At 48.9% G+C, this 23,516-nt stretch overlaps 6 protein-coding genes across 6 annotated transcripts; 2 read left to right on the top strand and 4 right to left on the bottom strand.

Moving 5' to 3' along the window:
* Positions 1-1,426: 1,426 nt before the first annotated feature.
* Positions 1,427-4,475, top strand: BKA55DRAFT_658849 (uncharacterized protein; the record flags this gene model as incomplete). Its single annotated transcript, XM_046197532.1, has 8 exons — positions 1,427-1,600; positions 1,895-2,092; positions 2,307-2,425; positions 2,493-2,791; positions 2,854-3,084; positions 3,138-3,205; positions 3,269-3,438; positions 3,540-4,475. 8 exons carry the CDS (start codon positions 1,427-1,429, stop codon positions 3,982-3,984), a joined length of 1,704 nt encoding a protein of 567 aa, XP_046056728.1. The 3' UTR covers positions 3,985-4,475.
* Positions 4,476-6,504: 2,029 nt separating this feature from the next.
* On the top strand, positions 6,505-8,533 carry BKA55DRAFT_532581 (histidine phosphatase superfamily; the record flags this gene model as incomplete). The annotated part of the gene is made up of 6 exons (XM_046189361.1): positions 6,505-7,234; positions 7,287-7,354; positions 7,409-7,470; positions 7,521-7,663; positions 7,713-7,918; positions 7,967-8,533. 6 exons carry the CDS (start codon positions 6,505-6,507, stop codon positions 8,531-8,533), a joined length of 1,776 nt encoding a protein of 591 aa, XP_046056727.1.
* A 411-nt stretch (positions 8,534-8,944) lies between these two features.
* On the bottom strand, positions 8,945-10,903 carry BKA55DRAFT_29298 (ammonium transporter AmtB-like domain-containing protein). Its single transcript, XM_046185555.1, has 3 exons — positions 10,660-10,903; positions 9,666-10,589; positions 8,945-9,613 (listed from the first exon to the last, which is right to left on the bottom strand). The coding sequence occupies exons 1-3, from the start codon at positions 10,727-10,729 to the stop codon at positions 9,066-9,068; spliced, it is 1,542 nt and encodes a 513-aa protein (XP_046056726.1). The 5' UTR covers positions 10,730-10,903; the 3' UTR covers positions 8,945-9,065.
* A 3,889-nt stretch (positions 10,904-14,792) lies between these two features.
* BKA55DRAFT_700249 (uncharacterized protein) lies at positions 14,793-17,508 on the bottom strand (the record flags this gene model as incomplete). The annotated part of the gene is made up of 4 exons (XM_046200580.1): positions 17,135-17,508; positions 16,881-17,081; positions 14,949-16,827; positions 14,793-14,815 (listed from the first exon to the last, which is right to left on the bottom strand). Exons 1-4 carry the CDS (start codon positions 17,213-17,215, stop codon positions 14,793-14,795), a joined length of 2,184 nt encoding a protein of 727 aa, XP_046056725.1. The 5' UTR covers positions 17,216-17,508.
* Positions 17,509-18,321: 813 nt separating this feature from the next.
* Positions 18,322-19,863, bottom strand: BKA55DRAFT_683032 (glycoside hydrolase superfamily; the record flags this gene model as incomplete). Its single annotated transcript, XM_046198443.1, has 1 exon — positions 18,322-19,863. One exon carries the CDS (start codon positions 19,861-19,863, stop codon positions 18,322-18,324), a length of 1,542 nt encoding a protein of 513 aa, XP_046056724.1.
* A 1,434-nt stretch (positions 19,864-21,297) lies between these two features.
* Positions 21,298-22,941, bottom strand: BKA55DRAFT_588506 (uncharacterized protein; the record flags this gene model as incomplete). The annotated part of the gene is made up of 4 exons (XM_046194805.1): positions 21,298-21,678; positions 21,732-22,502; positions 22,571-22,809; positions 22,863-22,941. 4 exons carry the CDS (start codon positions 22,939-22,941, stop codon positions 21,298-21,300), a joined length of 1,470 nt encoding a protein of 489 aa, XP_046056723.1.
* Positions 22,942-23,516: the final 575 nt, after the last annotated feature.

Here is a 23,516-nt window from a genome sequence, read left to right as displayed (position 1 = left end):
GGCCACCTACAGAAAGAGGCGAGAGTTTGCTCACCGAGTGTCGATGGGAGACGGGCTGCTGCGTTTTTGACGGCTTGCGCATCGTTGCACAGAAACACGAGGCGGATCAAAGGTTTATATGTACCAAGCTCGCTGAGGGTTGGCTCGCGGAGGGATGCCGGACGGGCCGGGCCTGGTTGTGCGGCACTTGACAAACCCCCGTGCCATGTTCATACCACAGCTATGCTCTGGCTTGGCTTGGCTTGGCTGGTCTGGTAGTGTAGGTATTGTAGCACTGTGGACTAGATGTGCTTCCTACATGCTGTGTGATTTATTAGTACGTCTATTATTCACGTTGTGTATCCCTCGGGAAGAGCGGAGAGATGGCGAAGGAACGAACGGAAGAGAGTATGAAATGAGACGCGCCTATTTGCATATCCCTTGCCTTTGCTTTGACTGTCGATTGTTGACCGTCCGAGATCTCCGCGTCGCCTGGGTATCATTGTCTGGCGTTGGTTTGACGGGGAACCAGTAATTAGGGCCCGAGATACCAACCAAAGCTAAGCGGGTGGCAACGGATAGTAATCCGTCAACCAATGGCGCTGTAAAACACCTCAAGTAAAGTTTAACCATTGCCAAAGGATCAATATCGACTGCCGTGTTTTGGGGAGCCCTTGTCGAGTTGTTGAACAGACACAATACTACTAGTCGTAGCACAGCTACGGAGTACTACTAGTAGTTACTGTAAAGGTGACGGCAGCCAGCCACAGATAGATGAGTGAGAGACCAACAAGGTGCACACAGTATGGAGCAAGCCAATGGTGAGCCACTTTTAAAACACACCTAAAATTAACAAAGCTATGGGGTAGCTACTGGGGGATCAACACGAAGGATCATCCTTTACCATGCTACTGCAGTTGGGTTAAACTAGGATTGGGCTCTTAGCTGAGCTTGAGTCTGAGCCTCTCCTAGTCTTAGCTCATGTTCATGCCTAGCTTTGGTGTTTTGCTTTTCTCAACTAGTCTACAGCTTGGAACCATACACATCAATCAACCCTTGCTGGGCTAGCCTTGGTACTTCTATCAATTTTCCTTCTCCTTTCTTTTTCTTATTCCTTCTGCTCTAGTCGAGGGCCCGGACCGTTTTCACAAGGAATGTTACAGTGCTCTCTCGTCTCGTCTCGTCTCGTTTCCTCCTCCCTTGTAATAAGAGGCCACCCAGAGTTTATGTTGCTACCCAGGACTTTTGAGCAACCCACTGGTGACATGGAAGCGAGGAAACCACGAATGAAGTACAGGATCAACGGCAAGGCACTTGCTCACCTCCAATTGATACTTCAGAGTTCGTCTGTTCCTTCCGTTTCCCGCCCTGAGATACCGGTACCTGACCAGGCACTTCCATTGTTCTCCGAATCCCCCCAGTCAAGCCAAGTCGTTAGCCATCGAACATGGCAGGAAATTCAGCGTTTACCCGCGTTGCTGGGTTCTGTTGCAGCCTCCTGCCGCCGCGTATCTGCGACCTGCCACGAGCACGGCTACGCAAGTACCCGATCTACGTATACCTTGCCTCCATCCCGGCCAACCTGGAAGTGCCAACCCGATGCTATCTCAACAATCCTTGTGTAAGTGGTGTAGCTAGGTCCTAAGGTAGAGGTACTGGGGATTGGATGGATGTGGAAGCCACGGAACGAGAAACAGATCTAAGTGAAAATTTTCATTGTACCTGCCGTCTCTCATCGAATCCGAAGCAACGGGAACAAAGGAAGCATGGAAGAATGTTACACAGCTTCAACATCCTTCCCAAGAGCCGCACATCCAAGGAGCTTCACCTCCATCTCTAAATTCGAACAGGGCTACCACCTGTTTCCAAAGATCTTGGAAAAGCTATAATAATACCTTACTAGCCTCCTGCTTAGTCTGAACGTTCTTTCGATATTCCCCAACAATCTCAATCTCAATCTCGCTCGTCAAGAGCTGTTCGTCTGTGCTGCAATTTGCCTGCCATCTATCGTTGTTGCCGTTCTTTGAATAACTTACACCTCCGTCTTTTCCTCCTTCCTTGGTCGCTGCTACTCTTTCTTGATCTCGACTGTAAGTTGCGCCTTCTATTCATGGTACTCTTTACGAAATTTCGAAATTGGAAGCGCCTCCAACGTCACTGTACCTTGCTTAAAGGCACTTGCCACGATAGTATCAAACGTTCCTTTTCTCTTCTGTTTTGATCTCCGCCGTTCATCTGGCAAACACATTTAAGCAGACGCCTCGCACCACCGAAATTCCCATTCCTTTCCTTCCATCCTGTTCATCTCTCTTGTTATAACACCCCAGCACACCTACAACTCACATATCATCTTTCATATTCGATCTCGTCTTGATCCACTTGTTCTCCACGCGGATCCTGACTTACACCAGCAGTCATCAGACAACGGCCCGTTGCGTTTCGTAACGTAGGTTCTTAACAAAACTTACACATCCCTCTTCTCATGTAAGAGGCTGGCTGACAGAATACCTCAGTATCAAGACACCCCCACAAGCCACCAGCGGAATCTCTCTTTCAGGAACCATTAACATGGCATCTTCCATAGCTGGGCCTATCATTGGCCCGAGCCCGGCCGTTGAGCTAGCTCCTGCGGCCGCCGGCTGTGTCAGTCGCGTGGCAGATGTGCCGGCTGGGGTCCCCGAAGGGTGGCCCAAGTTTCTCGACGGGTCCATGGCTTGGGCTGGTGCTCAGTTCACGGATGAATCGGAATACATCCACACTCTCAGCGAATCCGATCTACAGGAAGCTGAGAAAGCTCTGCTAGTCTTCAAAGGTACGTCTCTTTCAGTGAAGCGCCGCTTCCGTGGCGTTCAGCATGTGGCTAACACCAGCCAGCCTTGGGACTTGACGGGGATTGTGTCTCCCGAGACAACTTCCCTCTTCCCACTCTGGGATCTAGACTGGATCGTATCCGCCGAGACGTTCACCAAGGCAAGGGTTTTGGTGTCATTCGTGGCCTCGATCCTCAAAAGTACTCAGTCGAGGACTTGACTGTGCTGTATCTTGGCATTCAGTCGTACATTGCCAATTGTCATGGGCGTCAAGATCGAAAAGGCAATATGCTAGGTTGGCTCTCATCTCCCCATTCTCTTGGTTCTTTTCCACTGACATATCTGTAGTCCATATTGTCGCCGACAACTCATCCAAGCTCAAGGCTGGTCACCATCGACACTCCACCTCTCCCATTGTATGTTCATCTCTCTTTTTGATCCCTTGAAGGAATATTCAGCCAGGCTAACTTCCACTCTAGACTTTCCACAACGAGGAAGCTGGTGACATAGTCAGTTGGCTCACACGCAGCACGGCTGTCTCGGGAGGCAAATGCATCATCGCCTCAGCCTACACTGTCTACAATGTTCTTGCTGCTAGCCGTCCGGACATGGTCCGCACCCTAGCTCGTTCTGACTGGCCATTCGCCCTGTAAGTTCAGGCACATGATTATCTACATCCTCTGTTTTCATGTTTCTCTCATCCCAGTAAGAAACGAGGAGTGCACCAACTGACACGCTATGCTGGGATAGGCCCCGTTTTCAGTGCCGACCAGTCTTCTTTCATCACGAGGGGAGAGTGTTGATCAACTTTGGGCGTGTAGCTCTCACGGGAAATGCAGTTCACCCACGCCCTACTAACCTTCCCGCCGTTACGCCACGCCAGATGGACGCATTGGACTCCATCGAGAACATCGCCAAGGCAACTCAGCTGGAGATCAGCACACGTGCAGGTGACATGCATTTCATTAACAACCTCACAATCTTGCATCGCCGAGAAGGTTTTGTCAACGGTGAGGCTGCCCAGGAACGTCGACACTTGGTGCGCATGAGACTCCGCGATGATGAGCTGGGATGGAAGCTCCCTGCAGACCTGAGACAAGAGTGGTCCGCTGCTTTTAACAAGGAAACACCCAAGATCTGGCACATTGAGCCCATGCCAGACGGTTTCTTTCCCCTCAGGTCTCAAGCCAACTAAGGCTGGGCTTCTAGCGCTCAGAGCAACCTCAGTTGTGGGGTGAACTCGCATGCATGAATGCATGCTCGCGAGATATGATGAGATAATGGGGTGCTTATCGACTTTGGAACCGAGGCGCATAAGAAGGGCAATGGGGACTCTGAGGGTAACGGGAGAGAAATCAAAAGTTACGGATAAGTTCCTGCACCCGGGTATTGAGTATGTTTTTTTTGTTTTTTTTGGTGGGGGTGTCACGGTCACGGAAAAGCAACAAGAATGGTTTATTATGTCTCGGGTGAACCTGTCTATCGGTACAGTGTGGTATCTTCGTGGACATGGCAAGGATGGGCTTTGGTTGAAGAAAAAAAAGAAGTCAAGGATTAATACGTGTGTTTATTAAGGCTCATACAGGATTAGCACCTACTAGGGACAGCCGAATACAAGGAGTCGCATGCATAACTTAGATCGACATGCTCAGGCACAGAAGACTATCAAAGTGATATGTGATAGTGTGACAAGTCTAATTTGTATGTGCACCAAACTACAAGAAATGATTCGTTTAGGTTGGGAATAAGCCGGACGTCTCACAACAGAAAGGTGTGTGCTCTCCCATTGGCAGCAGTAGGGAGAAGTCAAGACTGTTGGGGGTGAGCTATTAGCATGCAGATCCCTTGTCCTAAGGTTCCTGATGCTGGAGAATGTTGGAATCAAAGATGAAGATATAGCGCCAGACGAAACGAACGCATATCCATAGCTACAACCAGGTAAAATGAGACAACGAGGCTTGAAGGCTGGCGGAAAGCCGGCATAAGACTTAAGGCCATGGGGGTTGTGACTATGGTGGTGACCAGGGATGGAACGCCTTGGTGGGGGGACTTGTCCAATGTGAGAAGACACCAAGGAAGGTAATGTGGCTGTTTCTTGACGAGAGTTGTCTGCTGAAACAAAAATAAGATGAGATAGTGGTCTCAGATTTGGAACAGATTTAGATGGAATGACTGACACATGAATGACTTGCTTTCGATAGTTGGTCAAGATGTGCTTATTTTCAGATGATTGGTTATGTTGGCATAGTGAGACAGTAGAGACAAATTTGGTAATGGATGAAAGGCGAGAATGTAGCTCTCATGGTCTCGGATTTTATCTGGATTGCTTCTGTTGGAGCGAAAATAACTGAATAGGCCTTTTGCTTTTGCTTGGCTGAAGCCACCAAGGGTTACGTCCGGTGAACTTGCTTTGTATTCTATCGTCGTCTCGGCGTTGTCTCTATACCGATCCACCTTGCATTAGATTTTGTGTCACGAGGAGGCTTTTTCCCTTGTCCTCGAAATAAACTTCGGTCATGGATTAATGGCGGTCAAGAATGCCTAGGATCGATGACGAGGTGGTTGACTTTCAGAGCAGATCAAAGGGAGGAAGACGCTAACTGTCAGACGACCCGGGGGCAGATATGCTTCTGTTCCTGATGTGTGATGGCTGTTGATACCATGATAGGGTAGCAAGCAGCTTGTTTTAAGACGTGAGTCATCAACGAATTGTCTCTCACGGAGGAACCCCGGGTTTATATTGCGCTTTGTGTCTTGGAAACAATGATGGCTGGTCTGTATACGACAGCAAAGTTATCGGCATCTTGCATCTCATCATGATGGTCTTCGAGACAACAACGAATGACGCTAAACTTTGGCGAGATTGGTAAGAAAGGATGGGCTTCGATATGCGACTAGAATGACGGGTTGCAACGTAAAAGAAGTCATATGCATTAGGGTTATGGATGAGGCGTTGAGAGAAGAGGCGACGACGACGACGACGACGACGAGGTTTACGTGCTCAAAATAGATAGAAAATTAGACTCGAGATCTGATATGAGGTGGAAACGACGGTGAGATCCCATGAGATGAGATCCATGGTCACGGGGTCGGCGATCCTGGCGCTTGTTTCTGTTATGGATATTAAACGACCCGGCAATATCAGTACAGTGCTTGTAACAGTATCAATTCATTTGTCTTCGCCCTGCAGGGACGCTAGAAAAAGCCCCTCAGCGTTACGGACAGCTGAAGATCGGATTCCTCCCCCTGTCTAACAGGGCTTGAAAGGGATCCATGATAGCACAGTGCATGGCTGATGATCCAATTGGCCACCTTCCCCTTGCACCAGACGAGCTACTCCTAACGTGCAGGGGCAATCAATTCGACGCCTCAACCAATCTTCAAAAAAGCAACATCAACATCAATATCATTAAGCAAATCGAACTCAGCAGCATCGAATTCTAGCGCCTGTCGTCTCAGAGCGACACCCCCGCTCGCTTCTCCTCTCCTCTCTTCCCTCCATCGATATCCAAGGGCGTAGATTGAACAGATTGTTTCATCGACTATCCACTGTCGTTGAGATTACTTCTCCTAGGCACAGCCTCGTGCCAAAGGGGTACATCCCACAACGCAATCCTCGCTTATGCTGGTCATAGAGGGTGGTCATTGAGACAGCATAGTTATCGCGCATCGACTTGCAGTTTACTCATCAACATCGAACCAGCCTCGTATCACTATGGCTGCAGCCTCAGGAATTCTCAAGCCAAAAGCCGTCCCGGGTGCTTCGGGTTACCAGCCAGTGCATCAAGATGAGGGTGATGGTCACGATGATGGCCTCAGGGAGCCTCCCGCTCAACCAATCATTCCGCGTGGTCCAATTCGCTCATACAGGAACACCATAATGCTTCTCTCGGGCCTTGTCGTTATTCTTATGGCCACAAACCTCTATCTTAGTCTTCCACTTGCCTTTTCCGGCTCCGGGTCATGTCCGGGTGACCCACCCCGAGTTCCCCAGTATTTCCAGACCTCGCCGCAACTATGGCCCGGCATTACTGAAACTGGAAAACCGGCTTTCATGGCACAAACTCATGTCTTTGAGCCTACTGCCACCTTTGTACCTAATGATCCGTTGCAGACATCTATCCCGATCGAGGGCATGAAAGAGGGTAACCGAAGCATCTTCCAGATGATGGGTTACCTGAGTCCTTATTCTCCCTCTACTGGCTTCGGCGTGGACGAGTATCCTATCCCTCCAGGTGCTGAGATCGTTCAGGTCCAGATGCTATCTCGCCACGGTGCTCGATATCCAACCCCAGGCTCGAACGTCGCAACCCTTGGTGAGCGACTTGCCAATGTTTCGACAAGCCTCAAGACCAGCGGTGCCCTTGAATTTCTTATGGACTGGAAATACGAACTCGGAAAGGCTATCCTAGTCCCGAGGGGCCGACAGGAGCTCTTCGAGTCTGGTAAGAGGTTATCTGTTCAGGACTATAAACTTAAAACTGATAATGAGTACAGGTGTCTTGCATAGTTACATGTATGGTAGCTTGTACAACCCTCAAAGCAAACTCATCGTCCGAACTACTGTATGTGACCTGATTCATATATCACCTAGCTCTTGAGATACTGACAGTGTGTAGACTCAGGATCGCATGCTCAAATCTGCAGAAAACTGGATGGCTGGCTTCTTTGGCCTTGAGTGGTAAGCGTGGTTCAAGAAAGGTATTTGCCGCATTACTCTGACAGTAGTAGGACCAATAATGCCACCATCGAAGTGATCATTGAGGCCCCTGGTTTCAACAACTCTCTTGCTGGAGGGCTGAACTGCCCCAACTCCGACAAAGCGGACTACGTAACCCCTGTAGCCGCATGGTATGAGGAGTACCTCAAAGACGGTATGTCTCTCCGCTGGATATTGCAGACCAACGACTAAAAGTCACCTAGCAACTGCCCGATTCAATAATGTGACTCGGGGTTTCACGTGGACATCAGCAGACGTCTGGGCTGCACAAAACATGTGTCCCTATGAAACTGTTGCATATGGCTTCAGCAGATTCTGCGATCTCTTTACATACGAGGAATGGGAACACTTTGGCTACTCCATCGATCTCGGTTTTTCTTCAGGCGCTGGGTTCCAAAGCCCAGTAGGCGTAAGTTGACTCCTCTGGCAACCCCAACCCTGCTAAAGAGAAATACAGCGAGCTACTGGCCTTGGCTACCAGCAAGAGGTCATGGCACGGCTTAAGAATCACACACTCGGTTACTCCGGCTCCCAGATCAACACGACTCTGGATAGCATGAAAGAGACATTTCCTCTGAACCAAAGTCTTTACTTTGACTTTTCTCATGACACCAACATCATCTCTATTCTGACAGCCTTTGGTCTTCGCCAGTTTGCTGAGGAGCTTCCCACTGACAAATACCCTGGTGAACACGAGTTCGTTGTTTCTAAACTGACTCCTTTCGGTGCGCGTTTAGACATCGAAATCATTAAGGCGCCCAGCCCCGTCTCTCCAAAGAGAGACGGCTACCTCGATGGCAAAGAGACGAAGTACATTCACTTCGTACTCAACCAACGGACTGTGCATCTGGGCAGGAGTTTTCCGGAATGTGACGTCAACCGCAAGGACGGCTGGTGTGAACTGGCTACATTCATCGAGGTTCAGGATAAGATGGCAGATAAGGCACAGTTCGACTACTCTTGTTTCGGAGATTACCCTTCATTACCATATGGTAAGGTAACAGACGGTGTGCCCCCTTCTTGAGAAAGTGTGGCCTGGCATATAAACATATAATTTATGTGTAAATATGAGATGCCACCTAGATCTAGCAAAGCGATCAGTGCCGTTTAGTTACTTTATTATTAACAGTTAGAATTAGCGCCACATGCACTTTTGAATAAATCCAAATGCCCTAGGTAGGCATTTGGATCACGTTTCAAACAATTCGAAGAAAAGACTAAAGCAACTTCAAGTCCTTTCGCTGTTGGTAGATTTTGACATGTAAAGATATAATATATAGTGATCTGATTTTGTAACTGTCTATAAGACCACATGACACAATTATATATACGTATCCAATGGCCTGCATCGCTTTTCCAAAGCCATCCACATCTACCAAGCGGGTATTAAAACAATCCAAGGCAGATACGTCGAAAAGATGGTAAATCCGTAACGCCTTTGCCTGCTACTCCCAGCATCCCATAAGTTAATGAAAAGAAATCCTCGCAATAAAATGAACCCTCTATATCAAACAAGGCTAATATGACTCGCAAAGATAAAATTGCCGTAAGCAAGTTTAAGCATGCTTCTCGGCAATCACCGCATCGGGTGCAACAACATCGGGTGTGTTGAGAGAAGGAGTCTTGCGGACGTCATCGGATTCGCTTGGGTTCATCATAGACTGATGCTCCTGGATGCCATGGGTAGGCTCAAGGACATCACCATCCTCAGCGGGCTCACCACGGTGAGGGCTCCAAGCAAGGAAGTCTCGGCGGACCTCAACGTAGTCGTAAGAGAACTCGCCGTGCTGATCGTCATCCATACCAAGGAGCTCAGCCTCCTCAGATGCACGGAGCTTCAATCCAGGAATGAAGTCGATGATCTTAGCAATGATGGCAGACATGACGAAGGCATAAGCGGAAGCGGCAACAATGGCAGCGATTTGCCAGCCAATAATGACGTAGTTTCCATCCATGAAGCCACCTGTAGCACCGGTGTTGACGCCGTCGAGGCCAATGATGGAGCCACGGGCGAAGAAGGCGTTGAAGATGAGACCAACGATACCACCGACACCGTGCTCGGCGAAGACATCGAGAGAGTCGTCAATTCGAACAAGGAACTTGACTGCAGATGAGGTCAGCGATTGTGTGTAAACAGAAATGATAAAACAACTTACTCTTGGTGGCAAAGTTACAAGCGACACCAGCAACTACACCAAGAATGATGCTAGCCCAAGGGTCGAGGAAACCGGAAGCAGGAGTAGCAGCAACAAGACCAGAGATAGTGCCAGAGCACCAGCCGACCATGGACCACTTACGAGCCAGGCGGAAATCGAGAATGCACCAAGTCATGGCAGCAAACATGGCAGTGAGGCAGGAGTTCCAGCAAGCCATAACAGCACGGAGGTTGGCACCGAAAGAAGAGCCACCGTTGAAGCCGAGCCAGCCAAACCAGAGGAAGATGGTACCGAGAGTGATGAGAGAGATGTTGTGAGGACGGAAGTTCATCATCATCTTCTCGTTGCGGCGGCCGAGAACCCAAGAGTAGGCGAACGCGGACATGCCAGAGCCAATCTCGACGGGAACACCACCAGCGTAGTCGAGAACGCCGTTAACGAAGCCCCAACCGTTAGGGTTCCAGACCCAGTATGCGAGAGGGCAGTAGACAAGAGTAGCCCAGAAGAAGATAAAGACCATGCTTGGAACAACGCGGCCTCGCTCGGCGACAGCACCGACTGTAAGAGCGCCAGTGACGGCACAGAACATCATCTGATAGAAAGAGTAAAGCAGAGCAGGGACAAGAGGAGATCCGACCGAGGGAGCACCCCAGACCTTCATAAGACCGAAATGCTTGAGGTCACCGATGAAGGGGTTGTTGGCAGTTGTAGAGAAGGCGAGAGAGAATCCCCAGAAGTACCACTGGAAGACAATAACGGAGAAGGACATCATGACGACCCAGAGCATGGAGAGAGCTGATTTTCTTCGGGCAAGACCGGAGTACAGGAAGGCGATGCCAGGGACCATGAGAAGGACGAGACAGGCGGAGAGGATGATGAAGGCCTGGTCACCAGATTGGTACCATTGGTTGAGGTTTTCGGTAGCTGGAGAAGAATCGTGTTAGTATTGGATTGTGATGATGAGCATTCGCGTTGTCGACGATGAAAAACATACTGGAATCACCACCAAGCTCTTCGTTGGTGCCATTGAAGGCAGTCGGGGGTCCAGGGATAACATAAGACATGTTGGATTATTGTGTGTAAAGTATCGTGGGATCTCGTTTCGTATGTTCGTCGGATTCGAATTGTCGAAAAGATGGAAGAGGTGAGATTCGATGGAGCTGAGCAGATCCTTCTCACGTTGAATGACGAGCAAGGTCAAGTAAGTGAGGAGTGAGTCCTGAAGAGGAAGAGCAAGAGGAAGGAAAGCTCCACCGGTTATAGGAAGTTATGGAAACAACCTAGTGAGATAAAAACGGAAGGGAATATGGAGAAGAGAAACAGGAAATGAAAGTGACGGGGCAAGACTTTAATATAATTGTTTGACATGCCTACATGCCTCACTCTCCAGTACTATTCTACCTATCTAAGACTCAACCCAACGCCAAATCCATATCCATACCCATGCCGGCCGCGGGTCTGTCTCCATGAGCCAAAAACGCCATGGATGTCCTCGGCGTGGGACAATTTGTTGCAGATCTCCTTGTATGGTACGGGCATAGATAGAGGCGCGACACACAATGAGAGACAAGAGATAGAGATAGCAGCAAAGCTGAGCTGGGGGGCCCAGAGATAGAGCCCAGGGCAGAGATAGCATGTCTAAGGGTACGTACCAGCATGGCTCAGCCTTTCACAGGGCTGTACAAGCACCCGTGAGTCGCTGTGATACCGCCATAGATTGATCTGATACAGCGTAGTAACCAGTTGGACACATACAAAAACCACAAACCACTAACCATCTCATGGATGTTTATCGGTACGTACCCCCAAACTGATAGAGATAAAGATAGCGGCGCCTGCATGCTCTGTCCAGGTACCGACCCTAGCGTCGACGCGCTTACACGTCTTTGGTAAGGCGTCTACTATGTCGACTCCTCTCTGCGCCGTTCTCGGCTGGTTCCTGGGTTTCCAGATCGAAGAAACACCCCTGTCTTTGTCGTCTCGTCCCGGACAGAGTCCGCATCACTTTTTAACACGCCCTCCGAGTAGCCCGATCTTGACTTGAACTTGCTTTGGCGCTGAGAGGCTTCGCATTAACAATGCACTGCCCAAAAGGAAGAAGGAAGCGTACCGTGCGTGGAAAGCCTCACATTGTTTGGCACGCATGGCCAGAAAGAAAGTGTCATACAAGTCATATCCCATTTATACATACAAGAATCATCCCTCGTGTAATCCAGAAATTGTGTGCAAGACACTGTGCCACCAGTTGCAAATGGGGGCTGTCGTCTTGGGCATCAGCCGTCAAAAAAAATCTATGCACGAAACCTGAAATCTCCCATCTCATTGGACCGTTAGAACCTGGGGAGAAAGCCAGAAAAAAAGACGGGAAAATCCTCCAACTCCAAGGGATCCCCTGGGTCCTGGGGTCTGGAGTTTGGGGGGCGCCGTTGACGTGTGATATCTCAGAACGAAGCGTGGGGTTTTCTGTGTCAGAGACCTTCGTTGACAGATTGCTGCATGTTTGAGAATCAAAGATCATGGGGGAAGCTGGCAAAAAGAAAAATAATCTTAAATATTGCCTGGGCATGGATGACAAGACTCGGCTGATATCCGTAGATAGATATCGAGCCGAAATTTGAGCAAAGCTGAAGTTAATCTGTTCAGCTGGAAAGTGTATGTACTGTCGATACAGGCTTGATACGATGCCAAGCCTCGCCGTTGTCGGTTCAAACTACGTAGCCATCCCAGATGTCTATCCATTCCGTGATGATGAATTCTTGACTGAGGCCTTGCAACTTGTGGATCGGGGCGAAAAACGGGCATCTTGATCGGAGACTAGAAACTGCTTGGCTCGGTGATCGTCGTGTGTAAATGCGGAGAGGGAACCAAGAGGGAGGGTTGGTCCGATTTACTAGGCCAGAAAGGATTATTCCATTACGGTGAGCGATGTGTAAAGCTGTTTGATTACATTACTACCGCAAAACCTCAGTTCTTGTCAAATACGTAGGTAATATCTGGGGAACGTGAGGTATGGCTGAGGCATCGGCTACGGCTACAGCTACAGCTCTTTTCGTCCCTTGCTTCTTGGCTCTTGAGAAGTCACCCGATAATTGTATTGAAGATCGAGTGAGCAGCTTCTTGGTCTTGGCTGATCTGATAAGTTAGATTGTCATGTTGGTTGGTATCAAAGTATTGTAATGCATTTCTGTAACATATCGAAATCATTTCAGTAACAGACTTGGCAAGATATACATACAAATGATGAGACCAGCAATCACTGCATCTTCAACGTCACTGCACACTTGGGGATGATTTCGTTCAGAAAAATAACCTTCTTTTGCTTCCCTTTTACCTGCGTCTTACACGTGAACCAAGCTGCCAAGATATCGTACGCATCATCCCGTTGCTGAATCGTTGGCGTCACTCAGATAAGAGAATCTTTTGCCTGCGATTGGTCCCCAGGTATCGGAAGCCGTCCAAAAACGAGGCATCTCATTTGGCGCCCTCTCACGTGTAAAGAGCAATTGTGCATGGCTCTATTTTTCTTATCAGACGCAGAAAGTAAAGAAGGTTGTTGTCGTTGGTTTTTTGTGGGGGGAGGCTTGATCGGTACTTGGGTACTCTTCCAATTCATGTGAGTAAAAGAGTTGTTTAATGAGAACAGGGGTAGATTGCTAAATTCATGGACACATAGTAACTCGCCAACCAATCACAAGCCTGACGCTTTATTCCACGGGGACATTCTCATCAGTTCGGGTTTTTCGATGTTTGCGCTCGTCAAAACATTTCATCAATTTATTACTTATTTATGCTATTCATATACAGTAGTGCTCTCGTGGTTGCGAATCTATCAATCTCCCCATGTTTTCTTGTTTCTATTTTCCGGACATCGAAATCCGATCTGGCGGAAATCCAATGGCAACCCAAATCCATCGCTTGGCTACATACAAACCTTGGCGGTTGCCCTGCATCTCAAGCTGACGGGGATAAAGGCTTGGCCCTGTATTCCGGGGCATCCCGGTAGAACGGCAGCCGGATGCTCACTTCCGTACCGTTGCTTCGGAGGCATTTTGGGTCCGCTCCGAGTTTTGGTGCCGGCACTTCAGTTCTTGAACTCAAGTCTCAGCACACATATGATCATTTCGGTGAGACCGCACAAGAAAACAGGGATATCGCTGAAAGTTACTCGCTTTCGAAGAAGCACAAGAAAATACTTGTTCATCTTGATATGCAAGATACCTGACCTGATGACTGACCGTGGTTCCCTGTATATACTTGAATGACGTGCCATGAATATTCAACTCCAGCTCCAACTCCAGGCAAAAAATAACATCATCCCCAGATTTTACCCATCCAATCAAACACCTTCTATCACAAGCTGATCAGAAATGCTGTCCTCTTTCTTATCTGCCCTTGCATTACCTCCACCAATCAAGACTCACCCTACCATCAAATCAATACAAATTACACTTGGTCATGTCCGTCAGAAACAAGGTTTGTGCACCCCCCTCTACCGCTATCTCTACTATCCTCACTCCTCTCCTCTTTCTATTCTAGAAGGCATTGCCCTTCTCCCCGGGTCGTATTGCGGGGTGGCTCTGCTTCGTCCCGCCGACCCGGAACCCCAAGATACGGAGGCATAGTTAAAATAATTCATAATTGTCACCACTCCCGAGGTAAGCTAGGCTGATTTGACCACCGGCCTCCGTTCCGGTTTATACTCTTGACCGGCGAACCTGCTTCTCCCGATGAATGATGATCTCTAAGTAGGCGGTTCTCTGTGATTTGTGATATACATAGTACTTGTTCGAGCATCGAACCTCATCTGAGTTCATTTTGCTACACAATGCAAATTCAGGAACAATCCATCATGCTGAATTCAACGTTCCCAATGCCCTGGCACATTCGAGCATTGACGAGGCTGTATCGAAATCGCACTTGATATTAAATGGCTCCCCGTCAAGATCGGCACCAGCGGTCATCGCCAAGAGATAGCACAAAAAACAATCTTATGGAAAGAGTAAATTACCTTCGCCTCTAAGGTCCAAAACTCCACAACCCCTAACCCAGCAATGAATGATGAAAGCGTCCACCGGGTATCAATGAGCCAGTAGATTCCCAGCGAGGAAACAGTATGCAGGATATAGTTCAGAGATGGAAATGAAACACCCCTGGATCAGAAAATACATAGCTTTCCCGATTGATCCTCTCGCGTCAGCTCATATGACAATATGTCGTGGTTTCGATAGTGCAACATCAGCCGATATCGCCGGGGCATCGCTGGCCCTACACCTCCGACCTTGCCTCCGGCCTCGTCTCCCACCTGGACTGGCCCCATGGCCATTCCGTGCATAGGTCGCAACGTCTTGCGATGTTCCATCTCGTCGGATCCTGTCGGCAGCACCCACTCAACTCGAAATCCGTGCTCCCATGTTCCATCATCGCGCTCCGCAGGGACAGCCTTCCGAGTCAATGTCAAAAGCACGACGCGCCCGGTTGGTGATCCAATAGCCATAAGTGAGAGCTCGGGGGCCAGCGCAATCATGTTGAGCCTACTGGTTGCATGGAAATGTCGCCTTAGCCCAGGGTCGCGAAATCGTCCAAACTTGAGTGCGTCCGAGCAGATAACTCCAAACTCCGTCGGCAACGCCCTGCTCGGGATCGGAGAGAATGAGCGCAACTCTATATCTTTCTCATAGGTTCGCAACAGAAACAGCTTTTTCCCGAGATCTGCCAGATATGCCTCTGGCAACTGAGGATGTCGATTGTACTCAGGAGGTCTCCTCCAATAAGCCATCATCATTTCTGCTTTTCGGGGTGTTCGATAGACCGTATTGCTGTGAGGAAAATATGTCATGTCGAGTTTATGGGGAGCCGTTGCGTCCCCGCTCATAGCATGCTCCACGTCCTTCTTGTTCTTTCCTTGAACTTCAGAGTCCTGTTGCTTGAATGTTGCATCCCAGGCGTAGAGATTGTCAGGAGAACTACTAGGTGACTTGTAAGTGCTCAGGCCTTGCGCTAATTCGTGGGCTTGGAAATAAAAGGAGCTCCAATCTGTGCCCGCGACGATAGCATCCTCCTCTGAATCGACTTCCGAACCATCTTCCGAGTCGCCCTCTTCATCGTGTTCCTCGTCGGTTTCATCCTCAGTGTCCTCGAATTCTTCCTCACCTACATCGCTTCCCAGAAGATCTTCTGCCGGTACAATGAAACCAAGCTGAGGCATATCGGGTTCCCAAGCAAGAGGAATCATTGGACCAGGCTGGTTTAGTGGCCTCAGCATGTTGTGTGGATTATCAGGAATATTAGTTATTGCGCTTCTGACGTTCACCAATGGTTGCTGACAGCCACTGCCTGCTGGAATAACTTCTAGTCGATTGGTGGGCACGCCAAATAGTTCCTCAGCAGTCTTGACCTTGAGAAAATCCCTTTCATCCAGAGCAAATATCCCCCATCCTCTGGATGGGGCAGGATGGAACTCCTCACTTTTCAGTAGATTTGAACATAGTGGTGGAACGACTATCAGACCTCTGTTTCCTTGCCAAATATCTGCCAACCATGCAGTTCCCTTAATGTCGATTGCGCAAATCCGCTGTGCGTGGCCTTGACAATCGTCGACAAAACATATATTTGGGATATTGTCTGCACCGGGAGCCATCCGTATCACGATCCGCCAATTCCGGGTTCGTGTTGGAATCTCTAAATGTGTCGTGCGGGACAAGCTTGCCCTGCGACTCAGGGGGTCTTGTGTTAGAGCCAGGGCAAAGACGACAACCTCATGCCTGTTTGAGCTGACGGCGATCAAGCGAGACTTTCGATGGACAGCTAAGCCCCAAGCTGATATCCCAACATTTTCATGAAAGAATTGTTTCGGAACAGATTTGTGTGGCCTGTCGGTTGTGCCACGGCATTCTATGGCTTGTTTCTCAATTTCCTTGGTGTAATATGCAACCACATCTCCGTCGTCGTAGCACGCGAGGACTATTTCTTCGTCGCCAAGAAACCCTGTGATCATATGGTTGACTGTGTGTGGCCGAGACTCGTCGAGTTGTCCACCGACTAATTGGGCGACAGTACTTGCTTTAGGCTTCAGTTGTAGATTAGGCTGGCTCGGAAGTGCCTGGCTCGGAGCAGCGCGGGGTCTGTAGACGAATATTCGGCCTTGGTAAGCAGAGAAGTAGAGCTGGAATGTGTCGTCAGCATTGCGACTATTAAAAGGAACTGGTATGGTCACACATTGTACACTTGAGAAAGAGCAGTCAGATTGCTCCGAAATTTCTGCATAGATGGTATCAAGCGGTATATTGAAGGCCCGGTGTTTCTCTCATCGTCTGAGTCGTTCCCGGGCCAGGTAAAGGGTAGCTCGGCGCTCTGAGGGTGCATGCCCAAAGTCACCCGCTCGCGATCACGAACTGCGGCTTTGGCGCCATCGCCAAACTGAACGATCGCATCAGCGAAAAGAACATTCTACCCACACGAGCAATACTCACCCGGTCAGTAGCAGTTTGCGCATAGCATTTCCCCACGGATATTGGCTGGAAGTTGCGCTTGTAAGGTTGTTGACTTTCCATCAGCTCTCACACAACTCATGCGCGGGGATGTGAGATGGCCTTTGCCGAGGTGTTGCAGCTTAGCAATTGCATCCAGGTGGCGGATGTATGGATGGGATTGGGTGATACCCTGGGTGCGTAAGGCGACTGATTCGCTTGATTTTCGTGGATGGAATGTGATGCGATATGATTACCGTTCTCATGCAGAAGGCTGAATACCGGTGCTGTTACTGGGGGCTGCGTGATGATGCACAAAATAGCACAACACAGCACTTCCAGCTCGAGCCTAGATAGATCGTCGGTTTGCTTCTCGAAGAGGATGCAAGTGACCTAATCGAGAGTCGCGGGGTGCGGCACGTCGGTCCCCTGTTATCGATAAGCAGCCGACAAAACCTCCACTGTACCTTAAGGTGCTTAGAAGGTGGATGCCGGTTTGCAGTAAGGGGGCGGAGAGTAGTTCAACCCGGCTCTTATAATTCCGAGTGTATTCCGATTTGAAAGATACCTAGTTAATAATTTTAAGATTAGGCCCAGTGTTTATGCTAAAATTTGTTATGATGTTGGTATAGAGCTACCTACTATGTAAATTGCTAAGAGTGGGCGTTTTTTTACTGTTGATGATGATGTCAATTGACTTGGAAATCAGAGTGGAACAGCCTTTTGTAATTGAGTCTAGCAATTGACTTACTAATAAGGCATTACCACTGTAACAAATAAAGTTATTCTTTGTATACCTACACAAAGAACTTTGGAATATGCGCCTGACCATCAAACAAAAAGCCACTTTGTTACTTTTGATTAGGCATAGGATATCTTGCTTCCATGTGAATTTCCAACAACTGATTGCCAATACATCCTGTTCAGATAGAAAGCAATCCCTGAAAAAATGCTATATTATCTACCGATTTTGAAGAAGAAGCAAAGGGTTATATGGCATACATGTTTCTGTAGAGCTAAGAATTCAGTAAAAGATTGATTTCGTCACAATTGTCACTTGTCAAAACGCACACAAACGCCATACCATGATTCCATTTCGCTATAAAAGGTATATCCTCCAAATCCAAATTCGAATCCAAACCAGTAGTACATTCCATTTCATCCCATTGTCGTAAGGTATATCATCATGCTCAAGCCGCCATGAGCTCAAGCATATCCTTCATCCGATAATCAAGCACTGGAGTTTTCCAATCATCTTGCAGTAGTCCATATCTCTCTGTTACATTCCCCTTTGGCTTCCGGGCATTCAGCGCCCAGTATCCAAAATCAGAATCCTTCTCTTGGAGGAAGCGAACCAGGTGCTGCCAGTAGTTGGCGTCACCAACAGACGGCTCCACAGGCGCCCCGATCTCACCAACCCACACAGGGGCAATCTGCTTGTCGAGGATGTATCCCCAGTTATGGTGCATCGTCTTCGCGAATGAGTCGTAGTCTCGCTGAAGAAAACGGCCCTCCCAGCTTCCCCAACCAGACCAAGCGTACACGTGTGCTGAGTATACTAGTCGGTGGGTAACATCCAACAGGATAGGACGTTTGCACACTTTGGACAGATCGTTGGAAGACTCAGTGCCCTCGACTATGACGAGCCAGTCCCTATTCATCTGAAGAAGTCGGTTGCCGCATCTTTCAGCAGCTGACGCCCACTTGGACCACGGCATGGTTCCCCAAAGGCCGCGGATCTCATTCCTCAGATCAACACCAATGACAAGCGGGTTGTTGACGTGTGGTAGCATGATAGTCTCCCAGTGCTGGATCCATTCGTCCTCAGTCTGCCGCACGCGGCAGATGGGGCCCAAGTAATCATTCGACCATCCAGCATCACAAGGGTCCGCGCCGCAACACCAGGTCGCGCTGGTTATGTGGTTGTTCATAATGACAGCGATGCCCGCTTTGGTCAGCGTCTGGACAATAATATGTAAGATGTCCAACGCCCTCAAACCGACCAAGTCGGGGTTTGCACGAAGGTGCTTCTCTTCGATGACTGGATTCTTGATGACCAACTCATCAGCATAAGGTAGCCTCACACTATTGAACCCGAGCTTCTTGATAGTCTTGGCAATATCATCGCGATGTTGGATATCCAAGCCTCCGGCGACAAAAAACTCATCACTGGCACCATACCAGTTCACCGAGGCCAACTTGAAACGACGGCCGTTGACATCTACGATATCTCGACCCCTCGTCCGCAGAGGAAGTGTATAGTTGGTAATTTGAAGATGCTCTGGAGGCGGGGGCAGTGGGTGCTGGCTAAATCGTTCGCTGGCAGCATCAGGGATCCAGCTCCGATGTAATGCGGTCTCGACCTTCCAGCGATATACGTATCCGACCCCAAGGCATAGTAATATGGCAGCGAGGAGAATGGCGCTACTTGGGCTACGTAGACAACTGCATCTCCGTGTTCGTGTCCGGGTCCTGGATCGCTTTTGCGTTGTTGGTTTCTCGAAGTCAACGAATCGAACACGCCGTCTGGTTTTTTTTATCGGTGCCAAGTCTTGGTCCAATTCTTCATCTTCATCTTGATGCTCATTCCCTTCCTTAATGGTACGGTTCTGCTCGATATCCGTCCAGTCGCCCAGTAAGTGGCTCCGTTGTTGAGAGTCGTCCACCGCCGGAGTCGGAGAGCGGGGCCGTGTCCCGCCAAGGATATGCGGCACGCGAAGACCTGACCACATTCTTCCACTTTGAGGCTGAAGTCACGTTTCTGAGCCTTATCGTATTCGGTTATGGGTTTGAAAGCTTCAACTGGAGATATCGATATGTTGAGCTCGATAAAGTGAGGAAACTCTTGATCTCTGGTCGAATGGCCTTCTTGAGGGTCTTCGACGGGCTGATATAACCGATGGTGGTAATGTCTGTATATGAATGGGCATAAAACAAGACTTCAATGGTATTGTTTAAGAGGGGTATCAATCATGTATAGCCTTACGAACAAGGGGGGATCAAAGACAACAAGCTGTACTGGGAGGGCTGTCTCGGAGCTATTTATCATGCCTTGAGCCTTTATGTACCCATGGAGCTCGCTTTTTTTGCATATCAGTCCGATCGCCAAGTTATACTCAGGCCCTCCTCTTCCGGCTCATCCGGAAGAGTACGCAGGGCGTTGTGACTAATAGAGCGTGGTTGATGGAGAGTGGCCATGACACCATGCGACACGGCATTGGGCAGAGACCTCAATTTCGTCATTGGTGAGCTTAAGCTTACTTATTTGACTAATCGGCACGCTTCATCATTCATTCACGTACGGATATAGCGGGTTTCTCATCTTTATAGCTTGACATTATTAAGTAATTGACAGCTTGTATCCCGTATCACCGCTATGAAAATGCCATGATCAGGAGCGTGTCCAACAACCCAGATCAGGGAAGAAGTGAGGTATAGGACGCAGGGCGGTCCTTGGCATCTCCCGTATCGCCGAACTCGAACACGATGATTCGTTCTCGGTACCCGCATAACTCCATTGCAGTGTTCCTGAATCCGCAGCTTCCGATACTTGCCCTGCTTGGGTCCTCATGATTCAGATCAGCTTTTGTCTTTGCCATTCCCAGCTTTTGCCCAGCCAATGTTGGAAACTTGGGGTTGCACTCGGTCTGCAACACTGACATCATGAACCAGCCGACACGCGACATAGTCGTCTTATCTCCGCTCGACCTTGCATATTCCCGCGGCGAAGGACGAATGTCTGAGACAGTGCCATCTATATATGGAGTCACAGACTCATCATTACAATTCCCCCTCTTCCTTTTCTTTTGGTCATGAATCTGGTCGGCTAATTCGTTACATCGACTTTTCTTCAATTGCTGTTCTTCCTTTTGTTTTTCCGTGTCAAATTGCATTAGCGCAAACGCCTCGCTGTCGTATTGATGGGTATTCCCATTTGAAGTTTGCTTAACAAAGTAAATGCAGGTATAGGTGTCAATCTCCTAAACTTGATGTGGATAGGAATTGCGGCGGACGGTCTTCATCGCTCTGCAGCCGTCCGTAATGTTGGGTATCATCCGAGCCGGCGTACGATTTGCCGTTTCCGGGGGTATATATAGATTATATGTGAGTACGTTCATGCATTAGTAGTCTCTTCTGGACTCTTTCGTATGTGCGGCCAGCCCTCATCATGTTCGGTTCATGGCGAGGGGGTTCATCTCTTTGCTATAAGTCGGAATCGGATATGAATCTCCCGTCTCCCGCCCAGTAGGTGGAGGCCTGGGGCTCGAAAACGAACGCGCTGGCGCATGGTAGCGTGCAGTCGAACCGAAGTAATCAGGAGTTCGTCGTCCACTCTCTGGGGACTTCACTGGAGTAATGGGTGTTACTGCCGCGCTCGAATCTCTTGAGAGCATCTCGTACGAACGTGGATGGTTCTTTACGTCGACACGTGCGTCGACCGACACAAATTCCTTCTTGTTCCGAGTGAATGGCATCTTGATCAAGTCAATCCAGCCTTGAACCATGGACCATCTTCCGAGGAAGAGGATCAGCCAGAGACCGTTCAGCTGTGGTTGTCAGCAAATATTTCAATATCGTGATACTGATACAAGACACTTACCGCCAAGAGAAGGAGCACAGCCGTGACAGTCGCTTCGTTGATGACCAGAGAGGATGCCTCGTCCAGACAATGTTCCTTTTTACCCTTTTCTCTGAAGAGACATTCGACGAAAGCACCTGCCTTGGTGGGATCGTCGGCCACAGATTGAACCACATTGTCTTGAAAGACGAAAACGACAGAGAAAAAGATGACATCAGCAATGATGATGAGAACGATGGCAATACCACGCCATTGAAGTGCGATCACTCGACGAACTCGGCGGTAGACCTGTCTTGGGTTCATGGTCTTGATGCTTTGTGTATAAGTGGGCAAGCTAGAGCCCTCGGAGGATGCGCCGTTGTCAGACAATGATGCCAGGTAGACCTTGATACAGTAACCAAAGGTAGCAAAAGTGATAATAACGGTCAGTCCAGCGAAGAGGAGAAGCGGGATCCAAAAGTCGGCCAGACTGTTCTCATGATTGATATGGCATGTAGCACCAAAGCGGAACGAGACACCGCTAAAGACGAGAGCCAGGATGATACCCAGGATAGGAACGCCCCATCCAGCTGCCTGGGCAAAGATCATGAAGTTCTTGCCAACGAGTACTTGCCAGCAAATCTGAAGGTGAAGCGATACAGACCTGAGAAATACCCACATGATACCTGCCCAACCACCAAGAAGGAGAAAGGTACCAGAGGCACCACAGACCTTGCTAGTCTGCATGCTATGCGGAGTGATCGTGTTATAGCATTGCTCTGGTTGGGCTGCAAGAGGAATCACGAAACCCATCTACAATCCAAAAATGTCAGCGACTTCAAGACAGGCTAGATATGAGAAGTCGTTGTGCTGTCACCTACATTCATAAGCAGAATGGCGACTGTAAGACAGATGCTCAGGTAATGGCGGTTGGTCTTTTCTACCGGCAAGAAAGCCCATGACAAAAGTAAGAAGATGCAACAAATCTGGCTGAAGAGCGAAACCCAGTTCGCAATCGCCGTCAAGGTGTCGAAGCGATCAGGATAGACCCAATCCGTCATTGGACAAGGCAGACAACACTGGATAGTTGCTACTGTTTGGCAGAGGCGCCCATCGATAACTAGACGTCTGTCAGAGGGATCAATAAAGGTTTCCAATTCCCAGCTCGCTTACATCCACCCTCAGGAGGGAATATCGCCGCATCCCAAAACGGCGGAGGGCAAAGGTTGACTCCCGATGTGTTGTTGGCCATGTTGAAATGAGTAAAAGAAGCGGTTACAATTTGGAGTATGGTTATGCGATGCCAGTCCTTCACAGGTCGTGATTATGCTGTCAATAGATACTCCAAGATCAAGAACAGTGGACTAGAGACTGTCCAATGTCGCCCTTTTCCGTTTAGTTCCAAGGAGAGTGAGGTCGAGGTCGAACTGAGTAAGCGTTGTTACAACATAGCAAACGTTTCGCTAATGCTTCGAAGTTGTATGACCGGATGGCAGCACCGAGATGGTCTCGATGGGGACGCACTGATATTGCGTGCGGGAAACAGAATGTAGCACAGAAAGGAATGATACAATAGGATGGGGAGAAGAATTACACGAGAGTTGTTAGACAGCTGGCATAGCAACACCAACAGTGCGATTGGCACATAAACTCATGGGACGACCAGCGAAGACGGAGTCGCTCGCGTGAGGAGGAAGGGCACACGGGTCATATAAGTTAAAGAAGGAGAGGGAGATCTGTATGCAAGTATATTTGGCCACAACCACTACCGACCTCAAAAGCACTGGCAATGGGGAATCGAGAACAAGTCTTGAGGCGAGGGTGGAG

Source organism: Fusarium redolens (assembly GCF_020744475.1).
Source record: "Fusarium redolens strain MPI-CAGE-AT-0023 chromosome Unknown BKA55scaffold_1, whole genome shotgun sequence".
In the NCBI taxonomy this organism is placed as follows: Eukaryota; Fungi; Ascomycota; class Sordariomycetes; order Hypocreales; family Nectriaceae; genus Fusarium; species Fusarium redolens.
Note: the sequence above shows the minus strand (reverse complement) of the source record. Positions and strands in the feature narration are given on the sequence as shown.

Bases quoted from the DNA above. Each gene is read 5' to 3' on its own strand.
- BKA55DRAFT_29298 (XM_046185555.1), bottom strand. From the start codon at position 10,729: ATGTCTTATGTTATCCCTGGACCCCCGACTGCCTTCAATGGCACCAAC. The intron at 10,590-10,659 runs GTATGTTTTTCA...ATTCTTCTCCAG, and splicing joins AGAGCTTGGTGGTGATTCCA to CTACCGAAAACCTCAACCAA. The intron at 9,614-9,665 runs GTAAGTTGTTTT...CCTCATCTGCAG, and splicing joins TTGTAACTTTGCCACCAAGA to TCAAGTTCCTTGTTCGAATT.